General features: G+C 47.4%; 3 protein-coding genes across 8 annotated transcripts in view; 2 read left to right on the plus strand and 1 right to left on the minus strand.

Annotated features, from left to right (window-relative positions):
* Window positions 1-37: 37 nt before the first annotated feature.
* On the plus strand, window positions 38-15,595 carry ZNF79 (zinc finger protein 79). 2 transcript variants are annotated; one of them, XM_082695674.1, is made up of 5 exons: window positions 38-1,120; window positions 5,235-5,323; window positions 7,984-8,148; window positions 8,645-8,743; window positions 14,116-15,595. In XM_082695674.1, exons 3-5 carry the CDS (start codon window positions 8,001-8,003, stop codon window positions 15,285-15,287), a joined length of 1,419 nt encoding a protein of 472 aa, XP_082551800.1. In that variant the 5' UTR covers window positions 38-1,120; window positions 5,235-5,323; window positions 7,984-8,000; the 3' UTR covers window positions 15,288-15,595. The 2 variants fall into 2 exon arrangements, with proteins under 2 accessions (XP_082551800.1, XP_082551799.1); XM_082695673.1 differs by having other exon boundaries at window positions 8,019-8,148.
* A 1,598-nt stretch (window positions 15,596-17,193) lies between these two features.
* On the minus strand, window positions 17,194-20,771 carry RPL12 (ribosomal protein L12). Its single transcript, XM_082695698.1, has 7 exons — window positions 20,602-20,771; window positions 19,962-20,035; window positions 18,934-19,032; window positions 18,483-18,564; window positions 17,833-17,919; window positions 17,383-17,495; window positions 17,194-17,242 (listed from the first exon to the last, which is right to left on the minus strand). Exons 1-7 carry the CDS (start codon window positions 20,636-20,638, stop codon window positions 17,237-17,239), a joined length of 498 nt encoding a protein of 165 aa, XP_082551824.1. The 5' UTR covers window positions 20,639-20,771; the 3' UTR covers window positions 17,194-17,236.
* Window positions 20,755-24,133, plus strand: part of LRSAM1 (leucine rich repeat and sterile alpha motif containing 1) — a 40,301-nt gene continuing 36,922 nt past the window's right edge. For 2 of the 5 annotated variants that reach the window (XR_014301992.1, XM_082695638.1), the window contains exons 1-3: window positions 20,755-20,886; window positions 21,283-21,441; window positions 23,638-23,744. Coding sequence is in view for 4 of the 5 variants with exons in the window: in XM_082695638.1 (XP_082551764.1) it covers window positions 23,673-23,744 (72 nt within the window). In the remaining variant the exon portion in view is untranslated. Of the gene's footprint in view, window positions 20,887-21,220; window positions 21,442-23,637; window positions 23,745-24,133 lie in introns of all 5 variants that reach the window. The other 3 variants (XM_082695635.1, XM_082695636.1, XM_082695637.1) reach the window with 3 other exon arrangements.

Here is a 24,133-nt window from a genome sequence, read left to right on the forward strand (position 1 = left end):
CTCCCTCCTTTCCTCTACTCTTCCCAAACTTTCCAAAGGGTGGAGGACCCTTGAAGGTGGTTAGGGTTAGGCCCTGAGCTGAAGGTTGCGTTTAAGAGAGGACCCGCAGGGGTTGCCTGGGTGGCTCAGTCCGTTAGGTCTGCCTTCAGCTCAGATCATGATCCCAGGATCCCGGGATCCCCGGATGGAGACCCACATGGGACTCCCTGCTCCGCGTAAAGCCAGCTCCTCCCTCTGCCTGCTGCTACCCGTGCTTGTGCTCGCTTTCTGTGTCCAAAAAAAAAAAAAAAAAAAATCAATAGAGGGAGAGAACCCCCACAACCCACTGTCCAGGGAATGCCCAACTACGGAGGAAAAACGAGCAGAAGTCAAACCACCAGCTCCACCGTAGGGCTGCGCCTGCGCTAAAAGTGATCCTTAGAGGCCAAGTTGCTTCCCACTTCAGAGCCCCCCCCCCGTGGGATTCCGGTAGACCTGAATGGGATGTGGACAAAGCTTGATAAATAAGAGATTCGAAAAATAAAAAATAAAAAAGAGAGAGATTCGAGAGCAAGTACAGGCGGAGCCTCTCTGGGAAGTACGGTCTACACGGTGCAGAGACCACAAATCTGGCAAAGAAAGTGAATGAGGTTTTGGCCAGGTGCGCATGTCAGAGACTTCTGGGAAATGGAGTCCGGCGGGGCGGGGAGGTCCGTACGCATGACCGGAAGTGGCGCTATTCGAGCGCGTCCTCTTTGGCACGGGAGCTGAGCCTGGGTTTTGGTAGTGGCTGCGACCGGGGTTTCCGAGCCACCCAGCTATCCCGTAGCGTTCTGGAGTAGCCGGCAGCGGGTTTTCCCACGCGGCGTTCTGCTTGAAACCGAGTCGGTGGTTGCGCCACGGGCTCCCGAGCCGCGAAGCCTGGCTGCCGCTGGAAAAACTGAGAGACCCGGCTGGACGGGCCCAACCCCAGCTTCCAGAGCCCAACCTCGCGGGCTCAGACCTCGCCTCTGACGGGAGAGACCGGAGAGAAGAGTCCAGCCCAGGAGCAGTCAGAGCAGGACTGCAGCACGCGGCTGGGGCTCAGAGAACTGCTGAGAGGCGGTGGCACGTGGTGTGACCCAAATGCTGGAGGAAGGAGGTGAGAGAGCGGTTCGCAGGAGATCCGCCTGTTCCAGCCTGCCCACTAATACAGCTCGTGACCGGATCCAGAACTCCTCGGTTATCCTTTCCACAAGTAGTGGGGATTATCCTTTTTTTTTTTTTTTTTAAGATTTTATCTATTTGACAGAGATCACAAGTAGGCAGAGAGGTAGGCGGGGGTGGGGTGGGGGTGGGAAGCAGGCTCCCTGCTAAGCAGAGAGCCGGAGGAGGGGCTCGATCCCAAGACCCTGAGATCATGACCTGCGGCAGAGGCTTAACCCACTGAGCCACCCAGGTGCCCCTATTACCCTTTTTTGAGTAAAGAGTTCTAGAGTCAAGAAAGTTCGAGGCGCTTAGGCCTGAATAATCTGAGTATCCTACCTCTTACCCGGACTTGCTTGATGGACCCGTGCCATTTTGTGAGTCTAGAGAAATGGGCCCTGGGGAGGAAAAATGGGACGACCCAGGGTGTCCTATTGTTTCTGATGTTTTAGCCTTTCTGGAAGCAGCCAGGGAGTCTCAGAACAGGGAGCCTTTTGGCTCTACGTTAGATTGAGAGCCAGTTCAACGCAGTTGGACTGTGAAGTGGAAGAGGATATTGGGTTGGAATCAGAAGGCGAGGATTCCTGTTTAAGCTATGGGATACCAGTTAGGTCTTTTAACCTGTTTCTTCATGGAGGAAAGGGTAAAATTGCGTTAACTACCTCATTTACCTCTAGGAACCATAAGCACCAAATAAAATAATGTCTTTGAAAGCATCTTGAACAATCCTTAGAACAGAACAAACGTACATGTACTCTTAACCACCAAGATCTGTGCCGTCCTCCCTTACATCAAGGGGTCCCTTTATTGGTCTATAGCTCTTCAGTTTCGCATCCAGCATTTTGTGTTGTCTTCCCCCAGAGACTTGGGAACAGCAAGCAGGATGGTTGTCATCCTACTGGTACTAACCACCAAAGATGACAAGAAGGTACAGTGGAATTAGGTACAACTCAGTAACATCAGGTCTGTACTAAGACCAATATCCAGACCCTTGTAGATCTTTTTCTCAAGGCTGTACTGAGATATAATTCATACGCTATAACTTTCATTTTTAAAGTCTACAATAAAGTGACTTTTAGTATAGACACAGAGTTGTGCGGCCATCCCTACTATTTAATTCCAGAACATTTTCATTACCCTGAAATGAAGCCTGTACCCACTTCGGCAGATCAAACTGGGAATGAGGCTCCGTGCTGAGTGTGGAGCCTGCTTAGGAATCTCTCCCTCCCACTCCCTCCACCCCAGCCCTGCCTGCCCACTTGCCTGTTCTCTCGCAAAAAGAAAAAGAAAGAGCCCATACCTATTAACTATTACTCATCATTTCCTCTTCCCCTATTCTGTGGATTTCTACTTTCTGTTCTTCTGGATTTGCCTATTCTGGACATTTCATAAAAAATAGAATTATAGAATGTATGTGTCTGGCTTATTTCACTTAGAATAATGTTTCAAAGTTCATCCATGTTGTAACATGAATGAATGTTTCATTCTTTTTTGTGGCTGGATAATATTTCGATACATGGATATACCACATTTTGTTCTTCAGTTATAGACATTTGTGTGGCTTCCAGTATTGGCTGTTGTGAATAATGCTGCTGTGAACATGGGTGCCCAATTGTTTGGGGTGTTTTTTTTTTTTTTAAGATTTTATTTATTAATTTGACAGAGTGAGAGACAGTGAGAAAGGGAACACAGGCAGGGGGAGTGGGAGAGGGAGAAGCAGGCTTCCCACCAAGCAGGGAGCCCGATGCAGGACTGATTCCCAGGACCCTGGGATCATGACCTGAGCTGAAGGCAGACGCTTAATGACTGAGCCACCCAGCCGCGTGATGCACAAGTTTTTGTGTGGATGTGTTTTCATTTCTCTTGCTCATGTTCCTAGGAGAAGAACTGCTGGGTCATAAGGTACCTCTGTTTAACTTTCTGAGGACCTGCCACGGTTTTCCCCAGTGACTGCACCATTTCACAATCCCAGTAGCAATGTATGAGGGTTCTCATGTCTCTACATCCTCATCAACATTTGTTGTTTTCCATCTTTTTTTTTTTTTTAAAGATTTTTTTTTTTTTCTAATTTATTTATTGGAGAGAGAGAGCACAAGCAGGGTGAGGAGCAGAGGGAGAGGGAGAAGCAGGCCCCCACTGAGCAGGGAGCCCAGTGCCAGGCTCCATCACAGGACCCTGAGTTCACTACCAGAGCCAAGACAGTTAACCAACTGAGTTACCCAGGTGCCCCATGTGCAAGGTTTTGATAGTGTGAATGAATTCTCCAACTTCTTTTTCTTTTTCCAGTTTGTTTGGCTCTTCTGGGTCACTTGCATTTCTAGATGAATTTTAGGATCTCCTTAATTTCCATTAAAAATTCAAACAGATTTTGATAGGGATCACATTGACTACATTGACATTGTAGATTACTTTGGTGAGTTTTGCCATCCCAACATTATTATCCTCCAACACATGAATCCATGCTATGTCTTTCCATTTATTTATGTCTTCTGTAATTTCTACAGTGTTTGGCAGCTTTCAGTGTACGTGTCTAGCATTTCCTTTGTTAAATTTATTCCTAAGTGTTTTATTCTTTTAGTGCTCTTGCAAATGGAATTTTTTTTAAATCCTACTTTTGGATTGCTCATTGCTAGTGTATAGAAATTGGTTGGAGAAAATGTCTCTTCACATCCTTTGCCTAATTTTAACTGGGTTGTCTTTTTATTATGTATCTATCCTGTCTCTCACAATTTTGCTGTGATAGGGCTTTGTTTTGTGTGTGTGGATTCCTTAGGGTTCTTTCCTACTTTTTATTTATATATATATTTTTATAGAAGGGCTATTTTATTTTTTAAGTAGGTTCCACACCCAGTGTGAAGCCTGAACTCATGACCCTGAGATCAAGAGTCACATGCTCTGCCAACTGAGCCAGCCAGGTGCCCCTCGTTAGGATTTTCCATATACAAAAAAAAATTTCCATATACAAAATCATATTTACAAATATTGGTAATTGTACTTCCTCCTTTCCAATCTGGATGACTTTTTCGCTACTTCCTAATTTCCCTGGCTAGAACCTTCAGTATCATACTGAATAGAAGTGGTGAGAGAGATAACCTTGTCTTGTTCCTGATCTTAGGGGAAAGTATCGGTCTTCCACTATTAAGTATGATGTAAATCTGGCTTTTCCATAGTGGTCTTTTATCAGGTTGAGGGTGTTCTCTTCCTAGTTTATTGAATGTATCTTATCAGGAAAGGGTAACAAATTTTACAGAATGGCCTTGTTGGTATTTATTGAAATGGTCCATGTGGGGGCGCCTGGGTGGCTCACTGGGTTAAGCCGCTGCCTTCGGTTCGGGTCATGATCTCAGGGTTCTGGGATCGAGTCCCGCATCGGGCTCTCTGCTCAGCAGGGAGCCTGCTTCTCTCTCTCTCTCTCTCTCTCTCTCTCTCTCTCTCTGCCAGCCTCTCTACCTACCTGTGATCTCTCTCTGTCAAATAAATAAATAAAATCTTAAAAAAAAAAAAAAAAAGAAATGGTCCATGTGGAGTCTTCTCCTTTTCATTACCTTGGTCTATTATGCAGATTGATTTTCATCTGATGAACTGATCTTGTGTTCCTTCGATGAATCCCACTTGGTCATTACCTCTGTTGATTTTGGCAAATATCTTAAATCTCCAGAACCCCTGTCTCCCCGCGAACTCGGCAGGTGGTAATATTTGTGCGTCCTTACTGTGGACTGACATGCTAGGCATTGAGCCAGCTGCTTTTTCTGCATCTTCCAGCAACTTTATAAGGGATTATCATTCCCATTTACAGATGAGAAAATCGAGACCTAGAAAGGTTGTATGATTTGCACATTGGTAAATGGGGGACCTGTGTTACTTGAGAGTCTGTTGCTTTAATGACTCCCTGTGTCTGAGTGAATTGATGGGATTCAGTGGTAGGAAGGGTAATGGAGAAATCGGTCTGCAGATGCAGCCCGGGTCCCCTACAGCCTGCAGTGTCCCCTTCTTCAGAGTGGAAATGTGAGACTCTTTGGCTTGCTGAGCTGTAACTTTGAAGCCTCATTGATTTCTCTCCCTTCCTGCAGAGCTGCCTTCTCCAGACTCTGCCCTTCCCGGAGACGAAAGCACAGGAGATGAAGGAATGGCCGCTGGCCTCCTCGCCGTTGGGGCCCATGTAAGTTGGAAATTGACTCTGAGAGGCAGCCTCTTTTGTTTCTGTACTTATTTTTTAATCTTTTTTTTTTTTTTTTTTTAGATTTTATTTATTTATTTGACAGAGAGAAATCACAAGTAGATGGAGAGGCAGGAAGAGAGAGAGAGAGGGAAGCAGGCTCTCCGCTGAGCAGAGAGCCCGATGCGGGACTCGATCCCAGGACTCTGAGATCATGACCTGAGCCAAAGGCAGCAGCTTAACCCACTGAGCCACCCAGGCGCCCCTTATTTTTTAATCTTAAAGGGTTTTTTTATTCCTGTTTTTTAATTATAAGAGGACTTCATGTTTATTGTAGAAAACTCGAAAAACATAGAGAGCATAACCCAAAAACTCACCCGTATTAACCCACAGAGAGGAAACACTTAATATTTTCATTTGTCTTTTCAGTCCTTTTCTACCTTTTCTTTTCTTTTTTGTTTTGTTTTTTTGTTTGTTTTGTTTTTTAAGAGTTTATTTTTAAGTCATCTCTACCCCCAGTGCAGGGCTTGAACTCACAACCCTGAGATCAAGAGTCTCAGGCTTCACCGGCTGAGCCAGCCAGGTGCCCCCATAGTCTTCCTTTTCTACGTTCCCAAAACAGGTTTGTCCTGCTTCTTTTTATCTCCACTTCGAAGAATGTGATTAATCCTTCTTCCTCTCATTTAAAGTATTCTACGGAACCATTTCTAGTATATTCCTTTCGTAGTCCTTTTGCCAGGGTAGGAACTGTCTTCTCTCCTTTTTTTCCTGACTAGTCTAGGTATTGGTCTGTTTCTTTTCCTTTATAGAAAGTCTGCTCTTGGATTTTTCTCATCGATTCTCTTAGTAACAAATTTTTTTTCTTAGTTTTTTGCTTTCATCTTTGTCAAATTTATTTTAAAGTTTGATGCTTTAACCTCTTGAGTTAATTTCTAATATATTCTTCCTTTCTTGATTATGTTGAAAATGTCTGGCTGTGGATCTTTTTTTCTTATACATTTCCAAATCGTCACTTTGGTTCCTCTGTCTGCCCATTCAGCTGGTTTGTGCTCCATGGGGATAGTGTCTTTTGTCAACTCAGAACAGCCAGGTATAGGGTAATTGCAGAATGCAGGGTTTGCTGCTCTATTAGCTCAACCTTACTAATTAAATTGCTGAGTTCTTCCATACCTTTATTTTGTCGTTTATTTTGTGTTAACCCTGCTACTGAGTTATTTTAACATCTCGTAGCTGTAGTATTTTAAACTTCTTTTTGTACTTCCTACAGTGTTTTCTTTATTAGTTACATACTGTTGTTACATAGTCCATGACACTTAAATCTTAGGATGGATTTTACTTTCTTGACTATTATAAAGTGACCCAAATGTTTTAAATATTTGATGGTTTTCAAAGAAGACGCTCTTTGTCCTATTGTATGGCATTTCTTGGTATGAAGGATGGATTGTAAGACCAGGTAAATTACAGGTCATGATTTGGAAAGTGATGCTGGCTTCAAATAAGGCAGTGATGGGGCCGTGGAGAGAAATGTGTGAACTCTAGTGACACTGTGGAGGAAAGCTAAGACACAGGGATTTAGGGGGAGCTGCAGGAAAGGGGAACATCACACCCAGGTTTTTGGTGTGGCCCATGAGATAAGTGGAGGTACCATCACTTGCTCTGAAAACAGACATGAGGCTTTTTCCACCTCCATGCCTTTGCTCGTGGGGTCTCCCCTGCCTTGGTTAACCTTCTCTTTCTTCATCTGAAAACATTTCTTTTTTTTTTTTTTTTTTAATATTTTATTTATTTATTTGGCAGACAGAGAGAGAGGGAGCTATCACAAGTAGGCAGAGAGGCAGGCAGGGGGTGGGGGGAAGCAGGCTCCCTGCTGAGCAGAGAGCCCGATGTGGGGCTCGATCCCAGGACCCTGAGATCATGACCTGAGCTGAAGGCAGAGGCTTAACCCACTGAGCCACCCAGGTGCCCCTGAAAACATTTCTCCTTCAAGACCACCTCCTCTCTGTGGTCTTCCTCTGTCCTCCATGCAGGATTCCTTCTCTGTTATCCTGGCATCTGGTCTACCTGTCTTTCTGCCATGTTACTACAGGTGGTCGCATACACGTCGGGCTCTACTGTACGATATCCAAGTTCATGGGAACATACATTAAACACTCCGAAAAGTTGAGCTTTCACATTTCTTCCTGCTTTCTCATTGCATAAACTTAACAAAACTAATTTTGTTTTGTTTACACTAGCTTGTTTCATTCCCGAGCATCCGTTAGTTTCTGCCTAGTTCCTTCCTTTTTTTTTTTTTTTTAAAGATTTTTTAATTTATTTATGTGACACAGAGAGAGATCACAAGTAGGCAGAGAGGCAGGCAGAGACAGAGAGGGGGAAGCAGGCTCTCCGCCAAGCAGAGAGCCCGATGCAGGTCTCGATCCCAGGACCCTGAGATCATGACCCGAGCTGAAGGCAGAGGCTTTAACCCACTGAGCCACCCAGGTGCCCCTTCCTTCTTTTCTATAGATACAGCTGTGTATGTACTCTATCCATTTTTATATAAAGTCTGTCAGTTATAAACATGGAAAGAGACTGTATTTGATTTATTTTTGTGTGTCGGTATTCAGTATAGTGTTAGGCTCATACAGAGTGATCATTAAATGCTTTTCTCTGCCATCCTGAAGCCAGTGGGCGAGAAGGAATGTGTGTGTCGTTTCAGGGCTCCACAGCCTTCAGCAGCGTGACTGTAGCTTTTACCCAAGATGGGTGGAGGCACTTGGTCCCTGCTCCGAGGACTCCAAGGTTCAAGGAGGGGTTACCAGAAAACGCCAGGAATCTGGTCCTGCTGGGTAAGGAAGCCATTTGAAATGTAGAGCCTACTCAGTTCTGAGTATCTGTGGCACTTGCCAGTGTTGACTGATCCCAAGTCGCTCGGACACATTGTGGGGATTGTGTTTATCCTCCTGGCTCCCTAGTGAAAGGTCTCTGCATTCAGTCTTGAGAAACCCCTGAGACTGCAGCTCCCTGTTTTCTTATTTCCCAGGAGGAGTAGGGTGACCTTCAGGCCAGTTCCTCCATATTCAGTAAGTCCCTGTTTTTTCTAAGTAACTTGCTTTGGGGGCTTAACTCCCTGACTTGGACCCCTTCTTGGCATCTCATCTGTCTTAATTACTGTTGTGTCCCCCAGCGCCCAGAACCAAGCGGAATGCTCAGTAAATATTTGCTGAATGAATGAAATAAATGACCTAACTGGTGGGTTTCCATGTCCCTGAGTTCCAGGGTTGGGGGAGGGGGGCTATTTATATGTAATCTAAATCTCTAACGCCTGTTTTTCCCCTGGAGCAGGACTTCCAGTTTCCCAGCCCAGTGTGAACTCCCAGTTGGACCAGAGGGAAGACGGTCCCTGGGCGCTGCAGGGAGGAGGCCTGAGGAGCGCCTGCCCCGGTAAGTGAGCCAGCACTGGAGCCCGGGAGTCTCGACAGCAGAAGCCCTGGAAGAACACATTAGAGCATTTGATGATTTTAACAGTGCTGTGAGGTAGATACTGGTACCCCCACTTTACAGATGAGGAAGTTAAAGCTGAAAGAGGCTGACTTGCTGGTTCAGAGCCTCACGCTAGAAAGCGGCATGGCTGGGCTTCGAAGCAAGTTCTGTCTGATTCCAAAGCTCACTTTGCCTCTTCCTGGCAAAGTTCCCCTGGGCTGGGAGATGTTTGGGACCAGAGGTGGTGTTGCTGGCCTCTGGGGGAATGAGAGTCATCTTTGCTGGCCTAGCACATTCTCTTCTTGGGGTTCACCTCACTGAGGCTCTCGGGTGCCCACCTTTACCCATCCATCCAGCCGTGACACCTACTGCTACTCCCCTGTCTAGCCCTTAATTGGATGCCTTCTCGTCCCCTATGTGAGACCCTCCTAGAATTTCCTAAAGGGCTAATAGCGAGCACCTCAGAAAAAACAACAGGGAAGCCATAGCTGCTGCGTTTCTCTCCTGCTGCTCATCACAGGCTGCTCATCCCACCCCCACCTTCGTGCTTCAGCCCCTGTGGACGTGTGACCTCTGGCCAGGCCTCAGGAGCTTCTCGCTGGGGCTCCAGCCACCTCTGATATTTTTAAACTTAAAGCATCAGAGGTATGAATGAACTTAAGAACCTTATGGTAACAAAGCTTTAAATTTGTTTAAAAATACAGCCTAATGCTTTATATCTTCATTTCTGATTATTATTACTACAAGGCCATGAAAAATGCCTCTGGCAGATTTTCTGCACAGTTGGTCAGAACTCTCTCCTTCCCATGTAACGATCTACTTTCTAAACAGCCTGTCACGCGTTACCTCAGCCCTTTTGTTACCCAGGAACCACTTGGACTTGCTGAAATCCTTTTGCAGGAGCCTCAGTGGTCCCACTCCTTCCCCCTCAAGGCCCTCTGATGCCCAGCACTATTTCTGCCGTGCGGGGCCTTTTACCTTGGGCGGAACGCCCTGTGGAGAACTCGTGGTGTTATGTGCATAGGGCAGTGGCTGCATTTTTCCGGAAAAAGGTTTCATCACAGCCTCAGAGAGTTTCAGGATCCTAAAAAGGTCAGATCAGCACATTATTAGGAACAACTTGGGAAGGGGTGTTAGCACCAACAGTCCCTGCTCTGCAGTATTCGAGTGTTGGTGTGGACGCAGGTTTGGATGTAGACCTGTGGAAGAGGCTTTCCGGTCCTGGCTTGCTACTTATATTGCACAGACTCAGAGTAAACCACTAAGTTATGTGGTCGCTTCTGTCTCTGTCTTAAAAATGTAGGTAACAAAATCTTATTTTATGAAGTAATATACATGAAAAAAGTTATCAGCTATGGAGAGCTGTATTAGCTGTATGATCGTGAAGTGATTTGAGAAAAGTTTCAGTCTGTCTGTTGGAGTAACTAACACCCTGCTTCGGTGGGGTCGCATCTCTGCTCTGAGATTCACAGAGCAGCCTGGGCATTGCTCGGCCACCGTGGGCTGCTTTCAGAGCCCTCTGGTGCCGCATCCCACCCGCGCCCCGATGGCAGACCCTGGTCTTTAAAGTACTTTTCACCTCACTGGTTGCTTTAGGAGCTTCTGTTGTGGCTCTTAACACTCGCCCAGGCCCAACTGGTCAGTTTGCCTTTTTCACATTGAATTTATTACTCATTTAGTCAACAAATACGCAGTAAGCATTTGGTAAATCCTGGCATTGGTTTAGCTACTGAAGGTCAGCAGAGAACAAGACATAGTCCCTGCCTACCTCCTGTGATGTGCGGAACGTAAACAAAATGAATGAACAAAATTACTGATGCAGCGTCAGACAGTGAGGTGAGCTCTGAAGGAAGGCAGGATAAGGGCATAGGGATGGGGAGTACGAAGGTGCGAGCGGGACTGCAGATGGAGGTGGGGCCATTGTCAGTCCGCGGCTAGGAAAGACCACTTGGAGGAGGGGACATTGGGACTGAGGTCTAAAGGAAAAGCCATGTGAGTGTCTGGGAGAGGGACATTCCGGGATACGGCAGGTGCTCAGGCGCTGCGTTGGGAATGAGCTTGACTTGTATTAGGATCGGAAGACCCTAGGACTCCGTAAGCGGGGGAGAGTGGTAGGGACCAGATCATTCTGGGCTTTGGAGGCCGTGTAATTTGTTCAGATTTTATTCACATGGTAAGATAAAAGTCCTTGAGGGTTTTGAGCAGGGAGGGGACCATACTTGATTTGTGTTTAAAAATAGCATATGGAGGGCGCCTGGGTGGCTCAGTGGGTTAAGGCCTCTGCCTTCGGCTCAGGTCAAGATCTCACGGTCCTGGGATCGAGCCCCACATCGGGCTCTCTGCTCAGCGGGGAGCCAGCTTCCCCCTCCCCCCACCTGCCTCTCTGCCTACTTGTGATTTCTGTCTGTCAAATAAATAAAATCTTTAAAGAAAAAATTAACATATGGAGAATAAGACTTCCAGGGTCCAAGAGTAGGAGCAGGGAGGTCAGCTGGGAGTCTGTGGCAGACTCACCAGGGAGAGAGAGTGGTGGGTGGTGGCAGAACATTGTAGGTGTTGAAGCCAATAGGACTTGCCAGTAAACTGGAAGTGCGGTGTAGGGGCATTAAGGATGACCCTGGCCTGAGCAAAACCATGAGCAAGAAGACTCCAAGGAGATACTGGCTGGGAAGGGGAAGCCAGCGGTTCTGTTTTGGGCACGTTTGGTGTGGACGTTGTTAGTCTCCTGCAGGAACCAGGTGGAGAGGTGAGGCGGGCTGAGGTAGGACAGTTTGTGAGCAAAACGCAGTTTCCTGAATTGCCCCCACCGCTGCTTTTCTTGGCACTTTTCTTCTTCCTTCCATCTTTTCTCAGATAGATGGTCCAAGTTTTCAGAGCTGTCAAAGCCATACATGATCCAGACACTGAATTACTTGGAGACGCCTTGAACCCAAAATGGAGACTGCTGTGCTCATGGTGGATTGGGCGTTAGTACACAATCCACTAACTAATTAGTTAGTGCACTAATTGGGCGTTAGTGCACTCTGGAGGGAAACCGTTTCAGAAGGCTTACAAGGAAAAGCCTAAGATAATAACAGGCACTCATATGACATTTAACTATCCCTCAGGTCCCTTATGTGTTTTAACTCATTTAATTCTCACAGTAATTTTGTGAGAGCTACGTTTACAGATCATACCTCCAAGAAATGGGTTGATAATTTGCCCACAATCACATAGCTAGTAAGAGGTGGCGTCAGGATTTAAACCCAAGCTATCTGGGTCAAGATTCCATATAGAAATTCAAGTAAAGGTCACCCAGAACTAACCTTGCTATTCTTTCCTCTGAGAAATAAGGTAGAAACTGAAAGAATCGTCAGGAAAATTAACCCTTGAGAACAGAAACTCCGTAGCCCTCCCTGAAACTCCACCCTCTTATGAGCAAGTACCAGGGCCAGAGACAGCAGTGCGTGGGGCCGTACGCTTCTGTTTCCAAATACCCTACATTACACACACATTTTAAAGTTTTCTCTTAAAATGAGGGAGATCCCAGAAAGGGTTAAGAATCATTAACTCGGGGCGCCTGGGTGGCTCAGTGGGTTAAAGCCTCTGCCTTCGGCTCAGGTCATGATCCTGGGATCCTGGGATCGAGCCCCGCATCGGGCTCTCTGCTCTGTGGGGAGCTTGCTTCCTCCTCTCTCTCTCTGCCTGCTTCTCTGCCTACTTGTGATCTCTCTCTGTCAAATAAATAAAATTTTTAAAAAAAATTAACCTTATAAAAAAAAAAAAAGAATCATTAACTCTTCCTTTAAAAAATACCTATTTTCTGATTATAAAAGCAATATTATTTATTCTATTTAAAATGACTTTTTTTTAGGGGCGCCTGGGTGGCTCAGTAGGTTAAGCCGCTGCCTTCGGCTCGGGTCATGATCTCAGGGTCCTGGGATCGAGTCCTGCATCGGGCTCTCTGCTCAGCAGGGAACCTGCTTCCTCCTCTCTCTCTGCCTTCCTCTCTGCCTACTTGTGATCTCTCTCTGTCGAATAAATAAATAAAATCTTAAAAAATAATAATAATAAAATGACTTTTTTTTAGTAAAATAGGTTAATTTGAGATTTGGAACAGGATAAAAAAATCAGGGTCCCTGTCATCCCTTCCATCTTCCTCATATAACAAATTGCAGTGATAATTTTTTCTTTGTTTTCTAAAGTTTTCTTTTTTAAGTAATTTCTCCCCGCCCTCCATGTGAGGCTCGAACTCATGACCCTGAGATCAAGAGTCACAAGCTCTAGCGACTGAGCCAGCCAGGTGCCCCCTAAGGGGGAGGCTCAAACCAGAGCTTGTACATTCTTCTAAAGTAGAAATAACAGTGTCTAAGTTTACATGTTTCTTTTTTTCATGTAACGGTAGTTTTTTTTTTTTTAATCACTTCATGTTCTTTGAAAGGTTTTTTATAACTTTTATTATAATATTGACATTGGAAAACATTAGAAAATACAGATAAGCATTGAAGAAAATAAAAATTGCCCCAGGTGCCAAAACCCAAAGACAACACAGCTTACACTCATACTGTGTATCTTTGCAGTGTTTTCTCAGTAAATACCTTTCTGCAGAAGGAACTATAGTGCGCCTATTTCAAACATGGCTTCTGATTGCTAAATAGGGTCCCTGTATTGGCTCTACTGTGGTCATTCCTTTATTAAACATTTATTTGCGTGTTTGCTTTTCTTTGGCAAATAATGCTGTGAGCACTTCTGTCAACATAGCTTTGTGTAATTTTTCAGTGCTTCCTTAGGACAGATTCTTACGGGTGCAGTCCTTGTGTCAGCATTTTAAAGACTCGTTGACACATGCCACCAGATGGCTCTGCAGAAAGGTGGTCACACCAGTGTGTAATATCTCATGATGCTGCATTCCTACCGACACTAGAATTTTGGAATGTAGCCGATTTGATAGGTGAAAGAATTCATCTTGCTGGCATTGGCCATCAGCTTTTTCAAGTGAATTATTTAAACCTGGTAAGCAGATTGCCCAAATCCAGACCAAGAATTGTGAGACTAAGAAGACAAGTAGAGACTGTCCAGTGGTTGCCAAAGTGGAGGAAAGGGTCAGAAATGTGGAAGGGAACATTGCATCTGAGAGAGATTGGGGTAAACTTCTGCATCCCTGGCAGGTCAGGAAAGGGAGTCAGGCACGCTGACGTACCTGAAGAGCCATCGTGGTCAGTATTGCGGGAGAGGGAGGCAGCATCAGGCCTGTGCGCACAGAAGTTCGACCAAACCCCATCAGCCTTTTGTCTGTCGGTATTACCTTTTCTTCCACCAAAGGGGGGCAAAATGCTTTTCTAACTATTTTTCAGACTGGAAGATTATGTCTGAATCACCACCCGAGCATGACATTTCTGAAGATTCATTCCAAGACCCAAGTATAGAGCTGCCTCCTGGGGAGTCAGATCACAGGAACAGTGACCTGGGGAAGAGCTTCAACCTGAGACCAGTCCTTTCTCCACAACAGAGAGTTCCCACGGAAGTGAGACCCCGGAAATGGGAAGCACATCCAAAGAGCTTCAGGAAGAATTCCCCTATAATTAAGCCCCACCGAGCAAAACCGTATACTTGTAGCGAATGTGGCAAATCCTTCAGTTACTGTTCCTCCCTTTCTCAGCACCAGAAGAGCCACACTGGGGAGAAACCCTACGAATGCAACGAGTGTGGGAAGGCTTTCAGCCAGAGCTCATCTCTTATTCAGCACCAGAGGATTCACACCGGAGAGAAACCCTACAAATGCAGCGAATGCGGGAGAGCTTTCAGCCAGAACGCAAACCTCACGAAGCATCAGCGAACTCATACCGGAGAAAAGCCCTACAAATGTAGTGAGTGTGAAAAAGCCTTTAGTGACTGTTCAGCCCTTGTTCAGCATCAGAGAATTCACACCGGGGAGAAGCCCTATGAGTGCAGCGACTGCGGGAAGGCCTTCCGTCACAGTGCGAACCTCACAAACCACCAGAGGACCCACACGGGGGAGAAGCCGTACAAGTGCCGGGAGTGTGGGAAGGCCTTCAGTTACTGTGCCGCCTTTATTCAGCATCAGAGAATCCACACTGGGGAGAAGCCATATAAATGTGGGGCATGTGGGAAGGCCTTCAGCCAGAGCGCAAACCTCACAAACCATCAAAGGACTCACACAGGAGAGAAGCCCTACAAGTGCGGCGAGTGTGGGAAGGCTTTCAGCCAAAGCACCAATCTCATCATCCACCAGAAGACCCACACTGGGGAGAAGCCATATAAATGTAACGAGTGTGGGAAGTTTTTCAGTGAGAGCTCAGCCCTTATCCGACATCATATAATTCACACGGGAGAAAAACCCTACGAGTGCAATGAGTGTGGGAAGGCGTTTAACCAGAGCTCGTCCCTTAGTCAGCATCAGAGGATTCACACTGGTGTGAAGCCCTATGAGTGTAGGGAGTGTGGCAAGGCCTTCCGGTGTAGCTCCGCCTTCATTAGACACCAGAGACTCCACGCTGGGGAGTAACCACAGAGAGGACCAAAGTGGGTTGGGACCTGGCAGGAAATGCAGGTAGTCTGAAAACCTGTGGAGACCCGGGACCTTAGTCTGTAGCTCAGAGTCACATGCAAAAGCACCTTTAATAAATAGTCCCAATCTTCCATGTCGCAGGTGGAAGGTCTCAGCAGCTCTCTTCTTTCTCAACTCTTCATAAGCATCAACAACCCATCAAATTATACTGGAGACTTACCTTTACTCAGTGAGCCAAGCTGCTTTTTGTGTAGCAAGCACTGCAGGAACCTTGATTTATAAAGATTAAGGTGTCAGTGAGTGAAGGACTTGGTTCTGTTTTCTTTATTTTAAAGACATTTGAGAGCAAGAGTATAGGAGCAGAGGGAGAATCAGACTCCCCACCCAGCAGGGAGCCAGATGTGGGGCTCGATCCCAGGACTCCAGAATCCCCCAAAGTTGAAGGTAGACACTTAACCAACTGAGCCACCCAGGTGCCCTGACTTGGTTTCTTCTTAAAGGCCAGGTGTTTGGGGGATGGTTAGTTCTTGAATGAGAGCTGTTAAAAGAACCAACACTAGATAGGAATGAAGTTTCCATAATGGGGCCAAAGAGGATGGGGTGGGTGGGGGAGTAATTCAAGTGAGGAAAAATTGGACATGCTACAGTCTCATCAACAGTGGGGGCAGGATATCTACTCTTTAAAGCTCTATATAGGAAAATCTACACTGCTAGGCCCAATCTCTATTATATGTTCAAGTGTTTGCTGCTGTTAAAAAGAAAACCTCCAAAAGGGAAGAACAGGCTGAGCATGTCCAGAGGAAGCCAGTGAAGTCCCTCAGCAGAGTACATCCCTAAGGGCCAGAAGGACAACCTGCTGTCCACCGTCCTTCCCTCATGGGCCAGTGGGTCATTCACTTCTCTTCCTGAAGAAGTTTAATTTTGGAGCAAGATTTTCACTGTTGGGGAGTTTCTTTCTCCCCTGCTGGGTCTCACCTCTGGCATACCACCCCCACAGAGCCAACACGACCTCATCTCCCCAGTAAACCCTTGTGGTTTGGGGTTAGGTGACCCTTTGACTTCAGATTCAGCTTTCACCACCCAAGGCCTCTAGCTTTGGTTTCTTGGTCACTTGGTACAGGTCCTAGGCGGTTATTCTTTCCTCACTGACCTGAGTTCTCAGGTAATCCTTCCCACTAGTTCTCCAACCCCGCTTGGGGGCAGGGGGTGCACCCACCTACTTTAAAGGCCTATTGACAAAATTATGTAAACAAGAATATGACTCATGCCAAGGAAGCTAAGTTCTTGGGTTATCCCAAGCCACCCCCCCCTTAGGCTGGTATCCAGAAGCTCCTCTGAGCTACTCAGATACAGCTCACCCCAGTATACAGATACCTTGGTTCATCCTTCCACATTCACCTCACTTCAAAGTAAAAAAATCACGAGGGGCTAATGAGGGACTTGGGAAAGGCAAAAACATGCCACTAGAAAATGACCTTTAAGGACTTAAGACAAAGGTCAGATTCCTTGGTTTCCCATCAGTGCTTCCGAAGCCTGGCTGTACACCGGAACAGATAGTGAACACTTGCCTGCATGGAGGGCCGTGGGCCCCTAGCCCCTCAGGATTTAAACTGGTCTGGCACAGATTCCTGGCCATGTATTCATGCTGAAGTGCAAGTCGTCTTTTTGGCCAAGAATTTTATTCTTACGAAGAGTTCTATGCATATATGTGGCCTACAAGAAAAGCACGGAGACCTCCCTTCTAGGTGTCTCCTCTGAGCTAGTCCCATACGGGCAGCAGTCTGTCACCCAGAAGCTTGTTACCCAAACTGTTACTTCTGCCACAGGCTGTGCCCCACTGGCCCCTCTTCTGACCACAAAGGAGCCAGCTCCCGCAAGAAAGAGGCCACATCAAAAGGTCCACTAGATGTCAAATGATCCTTTATTGAAATAATTTTCTTTTGTAGTTAACTCTGTGGGAAAGAAAAAAGAAATACATCAATAGAACAAAAAAATCTCATGGTCCAAACCCACTATTGATCATTTCTAGAACTGTTCCAGCCTTCCTCCAGCTCTCACTCTGCTTTACCCAAGTGAAACAGAGGTCACTTACAGCTGGGCATTCCACGGCACCACTGTTAATGTCATCTATGATGTCATGAGGGTGGCGGCCATCAACATTGCAGCCCACAGACTGGGCGGTCCCCAGGATCTCCTTAATGGTTCCTGGAAGTAAGAAAAGTAGCATCAGAGGAGCTTCAGTCCCTCACACTCTTCAGATACCCATAGGGAAATCACAGCAGGCAATGAGGGATTAACCCCATTTTATGGAAGGACATCCCTACTTCTCTAATCCAACATTCAGAACATTTAGTTTTGTAAGCCCTTAATGCAGTCTCCACGGCTCCCCTGACACCCAGATTTAAACACATCCAGCCCCAAATGTTCACTGATGTCAAGCCATTCTGCACCCCAACTGTGGGTCTTACAGTGACTGTCCCTTCAAACTGGGAAATGCTACCACTTGGTGCATACACCCCATATAACAATGTTGTCCACTTACCAGAGAGTTCTCTGGCTAAAGATCGATGCCGCATCTGTCGGGCAATATTGATGATCTCATCGAAAGTGATATTTCCACTGTGCTTAACTGCAGAAAAGAAAAACTGTAAGCTTGGTCACAACCCAAGGCCAGAGCAGACCACATCACGTGCTCCCTCGTCTTTATTTCCAGGCTGTTCCCATGCTTTCGGCACAGAGTCATCCACATGAAGAACAACCCTGTTTCCTAAGCTGGGGTTTACTCTTAGCTCACCACTGGACCGCACCGGCCAACAGAAACTGATCAGGTGCAGTGGCGGGTGGCTGGGGCAAAATCAAGTCTCTGCTAATCTTCTACAAAGGAGACAGTTTAAAACATGGGGAAAAAAAAAAAAAGAAAAAGACAGGTTTAGGTTAGCTCAGAAGTGGTCTGATTACTGGTTACTGTTATCACTTCACCCTCTTTCCCACCTGCATGCCCTGAGTAGGGCCAACCCCATGCCGGGCACTGGGGAGCCACGCTGACACTTCCTGATGGTGCCTGGCTCTCTAACAGCTTATCAACTCCCTCTGCGTCCTCACCCAGGTTCATTAAAGGGAAAACATGCCACTACGTTATCACGGTGGGTAGATCCTACCACTCACAAATTACCAAGGAGAAAGCCACTCAACTGTTTTTCTGCTTCTTTCTGTCTCTTGGTGGTTCCTTGAGGGCTTTGATAATCAGGGCAGAGGCAGAAGGTACCACTTCAATCTGCAAAAGAGATTGTCCATGTGAATAAGCCCCACTCCAAGCTCCAATGAAGACCGTCAATACAGCCATGTGACCGGGCTCTCAAAATACATGGGCCAGACTGCGTTTGCTGTACGTTCTTGAGTTATTTTCACAGTCTGAAACATGTCCTAGCCCCAGAGACACAAAGCACTTTACCCAGTGTCACATAAGTGACAAAAGTTAGTATCAGGCCCACATCTTTGCTCTTTCTTGCTCCATACTCTCAAAAAAGCCTCCCCACCCCCATTTAAAATTGCCCTCGGCTCATCATTGGGGGCAGGTGGCAAAACCTTCCCCACAGAAATCCCAGAGGGTTGCTACCTCTGCCCTTCCCTTCAAACCAAGTACCTGGGCCTGTCTGTTCTGAATGGTCAGCTTCACAGTAATCCTTAGACCCTTCCAATCACCAGTCGCCTTGGCAATGTCATCACCAACCTTTTTTGGAGACTAGAGAGAAAAAAGGTGTATCACACTGGTCTCTTAAGTTCGAAGTATAGTCTGAAAACCCATCCCGCTCATTTGGCCAACACCCCAAGCCAGCACAGGGCACTGTCTGAAGCACAGAGCTGCACCTACCAAACCAAGGCATGGCTATCACTGTAGTAGACAACGTCATAAAATGGCCACGTCCCTTACCTACCTACCTACCCTCCCATAAGGACCCATGTGATAATGCGGCAATTTCCATTGATTGTTATATCCATCAAATCACCTGGATAGTTTTACAGACACCAGGTTTCTGCAAGGATGGGATCTGGGCATCAGCTACTTAAGACTTTCGAACCACCACCAGCCTCAACAAGAAAGATGCTCGGCTGGTGCCAGCTACACGGAGAGCCAAGGAAACGTGTTTAACCAGATAGTTAAGACCACGTGGGAACAATGTTTGCTTCAGGAAACCAATATCCAAGGAATAAAAGCCTAACAATATTCAGCGAAATGCAAGCTCAGTAAAAGCATGAACTGGAGAAGTGGATAAATAGGGTCATCAGTGAAGCTGGTCATATTAAGAAGTTTACACAAACTACTACGTTAAGGTCATACCCCAGTTAACACTCTCTACTGATAAATTTAACCGCATCAGTGATAGGCCCACAGCCCTGACTAGAACACATTTAGCTAAGCAGGCTGCCTAGTGGCGCTGAGCTACCTTCTAAACCCTCAGGCAAGACCTCTGGCCCACCTCTCAGGTACGCTCAAGGCCGCAGTTAGGATCTTGACCCTGGAGAGTGGAAGTTACAGCTTCAAAGCAGCACGTTCCAATCCCGTGTATGAGCTTGCTACCAGGGCACTTCCACTTCAGAGGAGGTGTAGGAGGGCTTTGCCAATTCCGCAGTGTGGAACCTAAGCAACCGTCCTCCACGAGGATGACTTACCAGACCCAGCGGGCCGATCTTCGGGGCCAGGGCAGACGTGGCGCCGACTTCACCACCGGTGCACCTCAGGTACACTGGAGAAAGAAAACATCAGTGTCGCTGCAAGAGGAGCTCCCGCGCCACAGCCTTCTCCCCGAGAATCTTTCTGGGGCTGGCCTCACCGCTTGTCAGTTCTCGAAACAGCACCCCACCGAGAGCCTCAGCAGGGAGCGGAAGGGCCACCCAACCCGCAGCGGGCGAGTCGCGTCCTCCCTGGCGTGGATCGCTCCAAGCGCCACGTGGGACAGCGGCCTTCGGCTCTGCTACGGCTACCGATATCCGCACCGGGCCGGCCAACCCAGTGGCGGGGAGGAGCGCCCGGGCACAAACCTTACCCTATGGCGTGCGTGCTGCAAAGCCACCACAGGTCGTCCGGTCCTCCCTCCCTATTTACACGTGGGGAAGCTGAGACCCAGAACAAGTCAAGAGACTCGGCCAGGACCTCACAGCGCCCTGATCGCAGCCCTGGAAAAGCCTCTAGCGGGCAGCAACTTAAAAGCCCGGCGTAGGAAAGGCTACGGCGGCTGGGCCAGAGGCCCGATGGGCTGCGGGGAGGAGGGATGCTCCATCTTGCAGCCCCAGCCACATCTAAAGCACGCACCGACTTTGATCTCGTTGGGGTCGAACTTGGGCGGCATGGCGGAGGTGGCTGGTGTCGGATGAACCCGGATTCGGGACGACCGAAGAGAGTTGCACCTTTGCCTCCTCCTAGCCGAAAACCAAAAGACCGGAAGACTCTCTGACGGAGCCGGATATAAGCTGGAAAGCACGACTCTCGCGAGACCTGTTGGCTCCGCCCAGCGTCCCAGCGTCCCAGCGACGCCCTTGCCGCCATGTTGCTTGTGGGCAGGTGCCTGAGGCTGACGGCTGGAGAACCCCGTTCCGGGTGAGTTGTAACTAGGGGTTGGGAAGGGTTGGGGGTTGGGGAAGGTTGGGGGAGGTTCGCCTGGTGGTGGGGCCAGCAAAAGAGGGCTGCTCTAGGGCCCCGCTGTTCTCTATTCTCTCTTATTATGAGGGTCACCCTTTGGTCCCTGTAGCCTAAACGGAAAGCCCCGCCCCTCCCCTAAGAGGTCCGCACCCCCATTCCGAGACCCTAGGGCCATGGGTCCCCCCGCGTCCCCTTTTAGCTCCCTCGTGATATGTGCATTTTGGTTATGGAAACAATTTTATTCAGGTCTAAATTTGATCCAACTCCTATTTCCAAATTATACTGTTCTCAGAGTCTCAGACTTCGTCATCCCTGTCTGCATGACTTTCTGAGATTCTGAGTTTCGGTCCCCAGCTCTGTTGCGTTTGGAGGAAACCAGACTCCGGCTCCTCCCGGGCTCATGTCCGGTGGTCTGCGAGCCGGTGTTCATGACCAAGCCCTCCGAGTGATCTGCCTGCTTTCCGGTCCTCACGAGGGAAGGAGCATTGGTGACCTGTCCATCCACAAAGCCAGGTGGGGCTCTCCCCACTCCAGCCTGGGGAGAATGGGTGTGGTTCTTCCCACTGGGCTGGAGTCGGTGGAAGGAATGGATGAAGGGTGGACCTCAGAGAGCAGGTTGGGAGGAGCTGATCTTATGGGACGATGGAGAAGGGATGGTCACTGTGGGGAACGTGGTGGGAGGGCTGGACTTTGGGGAGGGAATGCGGGGGTAGTCCTTGGGAAGCAGAAGGGTAAGAAGTTGTCGCCAGGGATGGATGGGGGAGGGCTGTTCTTAGACTAGTCCCCATCCCTGCTGGCAGGTGGGGTGACAAGAGAGGCCTGAGCCAGCTTGCACTTTGGCAGGCTCCCCAGACTGCCCACGCCCCTGTGGGCGGAGACCTGTGATCTCTGTCCCTCCCCCTGAGGACTGAGTATGTATCTTCCTCAACTGCATCTTCTCCCTAGCTGTAGTGGGCCCTGAGTAAGTCATTTGTTAGATGTATAGTGCTGTGTGGCTGATAGTTGACTGAGCAATGATTATGTGCCAGGTAATGTGCTATGACTTTTACATATATGAAATTACTGGATCCTCCCAGAACCAGGTATTGGTAAGATTATTATACAGATGAGAAAACTGAGGCTCAGAGAGATTGAACAGAGGTGACGTGGTTGGTGGACATGGTTAGTTACATTTTTTTTCTTTCAATTTTTTAATTTAAATTCTAGTTAGTTAACTAATAATGTAATACCAGTTTCAGGAACAGAATTTAGGGATTCGTTAATTACATATAACCCCAGTGCTCACCATAGCCAGGGCTTAATACCCATCACCCATTTAACCCCTTCCCCACCCACCTCCATCAACCCTGTTTGTTCTTTATCATTAAGAGTCTCTTATGGTTTGTCTACTTCTTTCTCTTTTTGCCATCCAGTATGTTCATCTGTTTTGTTTCTTAATTTCCACATATGAGTGAAGTCATATAGTATTAGTCTCTTTCTGACTTATTTCATTTAGCTTTATATATTGTAGCTATATCATTGCAAATGGGAAGATTTCGTTCTTTTTATTTTTTTTTATTTTTATTTTTTTTTTTAAAGATTTTATTTATTTATTTGACAGAGAGAAATCACAAGTAGATGGAGAGGCAGGCAGAGAGAGAGAGAGAGAGAGAGAGGGAAGCAGGCTCCCTGCTGAGCAGAGAGCCCGATGCGGGACTCGATCCCAGGACCCTGAGATCATGACCTGAGCCGAAGGCAGCGGCCTAACCCACTGAGCCACCCAGGCGCCCCTCGTTCTTTTTATGACTGAGTAATATTCATGTGTGTGGGTGTGGGTGTGTGTGTGAATACAGAATATTTTCTTTATCCATTCATGGATCAGTGGACAGTTGGGCTTTTTCCATAATTGGGCTATTATTGGGAATGCTGCTATAAACATTGGTATGCAGGTGCCCCTTCTGATTACTACCTTTGTATCTTTTGGGTAAATACTTAGTAGTGCAGTCGCTCTGTCGTACGGTATTTCTATTTTTAATTTTTTGAGGAACCTCCAAAAACCCGGTTACATTTCATTCCAAAGCCTGGGCCTGGATGATTGCTTCCTGGGCCCATTGATAACCCTTAACCTGTGCTGCTAGCTGCAGATACTGGGTAAGCAGTAAGCACCTGGCTTCTGAGTTCAGGACACTGTAATTAGCAAGTGCTAAATTATCCAAGCATGAAGGAGTTGGGCAAACCCCACGGTGTCAGGACTCGAAAAAACAGAGCTCCAGACTGTTTTGGCGACTGTCCAGGCCATATAACCAGATCACTGAGCTCATGCGTCCATTTCAATATCATTTTAAACTGGGCTGTGGTGAGAATCAGATGCAACAGTAACTGTGCAGGTGGTAATCTGCCTGAGGATTGCCTTGGAGTTTTTATTCAACTAAGAGATCTCTTTGCTTACAATGTAGCTGATGCCGTGTTTGGCTTGTTGATGCCACTCTGACAATGTTTTGGGAACTAGAAGTGATGGATCAGTCCCGTCTGTTAATGTATTCTCAAAGGACATCCTTAGAAAGACCTGCTGTGCAGGGCTCGTGGCCCAGATGGATGGTTGAGACGGATGCAGATGCTGCCGTCAGAGCTGACGCGGTCCAGCAGATGGGCTCCGTGTTCTGCGTTAGCGTGCTGCCTGCCCCGGGTGTGACAGAGTCCCCAGGCCCTGATTTCTCTCCTATGCCCTAGAGTCCCGAAGATTACTCCAGGGCAAGAAAGAAAGAATGCCGCTCTTCTTCCGGAAGCGGAAACCCAGTGAAGAGGCTCGGAAACGCCTAGAGTATCAGATGTGTCTGGTGAGGGAAACTGGGCTTCCTCTGAGTCCATCTCTGCCCCTGCCCTCATGAATGGGCTCCACACCGCCCCCAAAGCAGCTGCGTGCTCCCTCCCTCCCTTCTGTCTCCCTGACCCCCAGAGGAGATCTCTGACTCAAAGCAGACCAGTGAGGCCTCCTGTCTGGTACTCAGGAGTGCCTTCCGCTTCTCTCCTGAGGGAACTGATGACAGTTGTTGTGACTTGTTCATTTGCTGTTCTGTGCTGGACCTCAGGCCCCACTGAGGCAGGGGTCATTGGTGCACCTGCAGAAGGGACTAGTAGAACCAGACAGTGGCTGGTCTCTTACAGCTTCTTGATCCTGTGTGTCTTTGGCTGGTTTGTCCACTCTTCAAGGGCGTTTTGTTTGAAC

The sequence above is a fragment of the Mustela nivalis genome, assembly GCF_964662115.1.
Source record: "Mustela nivalis genome assembly, chromosome: 13".
Taxonomy (NCBI): Eukaryota; Metazoa; Chordata; class Mammalia; order Carnivora; family Mustelidae; genus Mustela; species Mustela nivalis.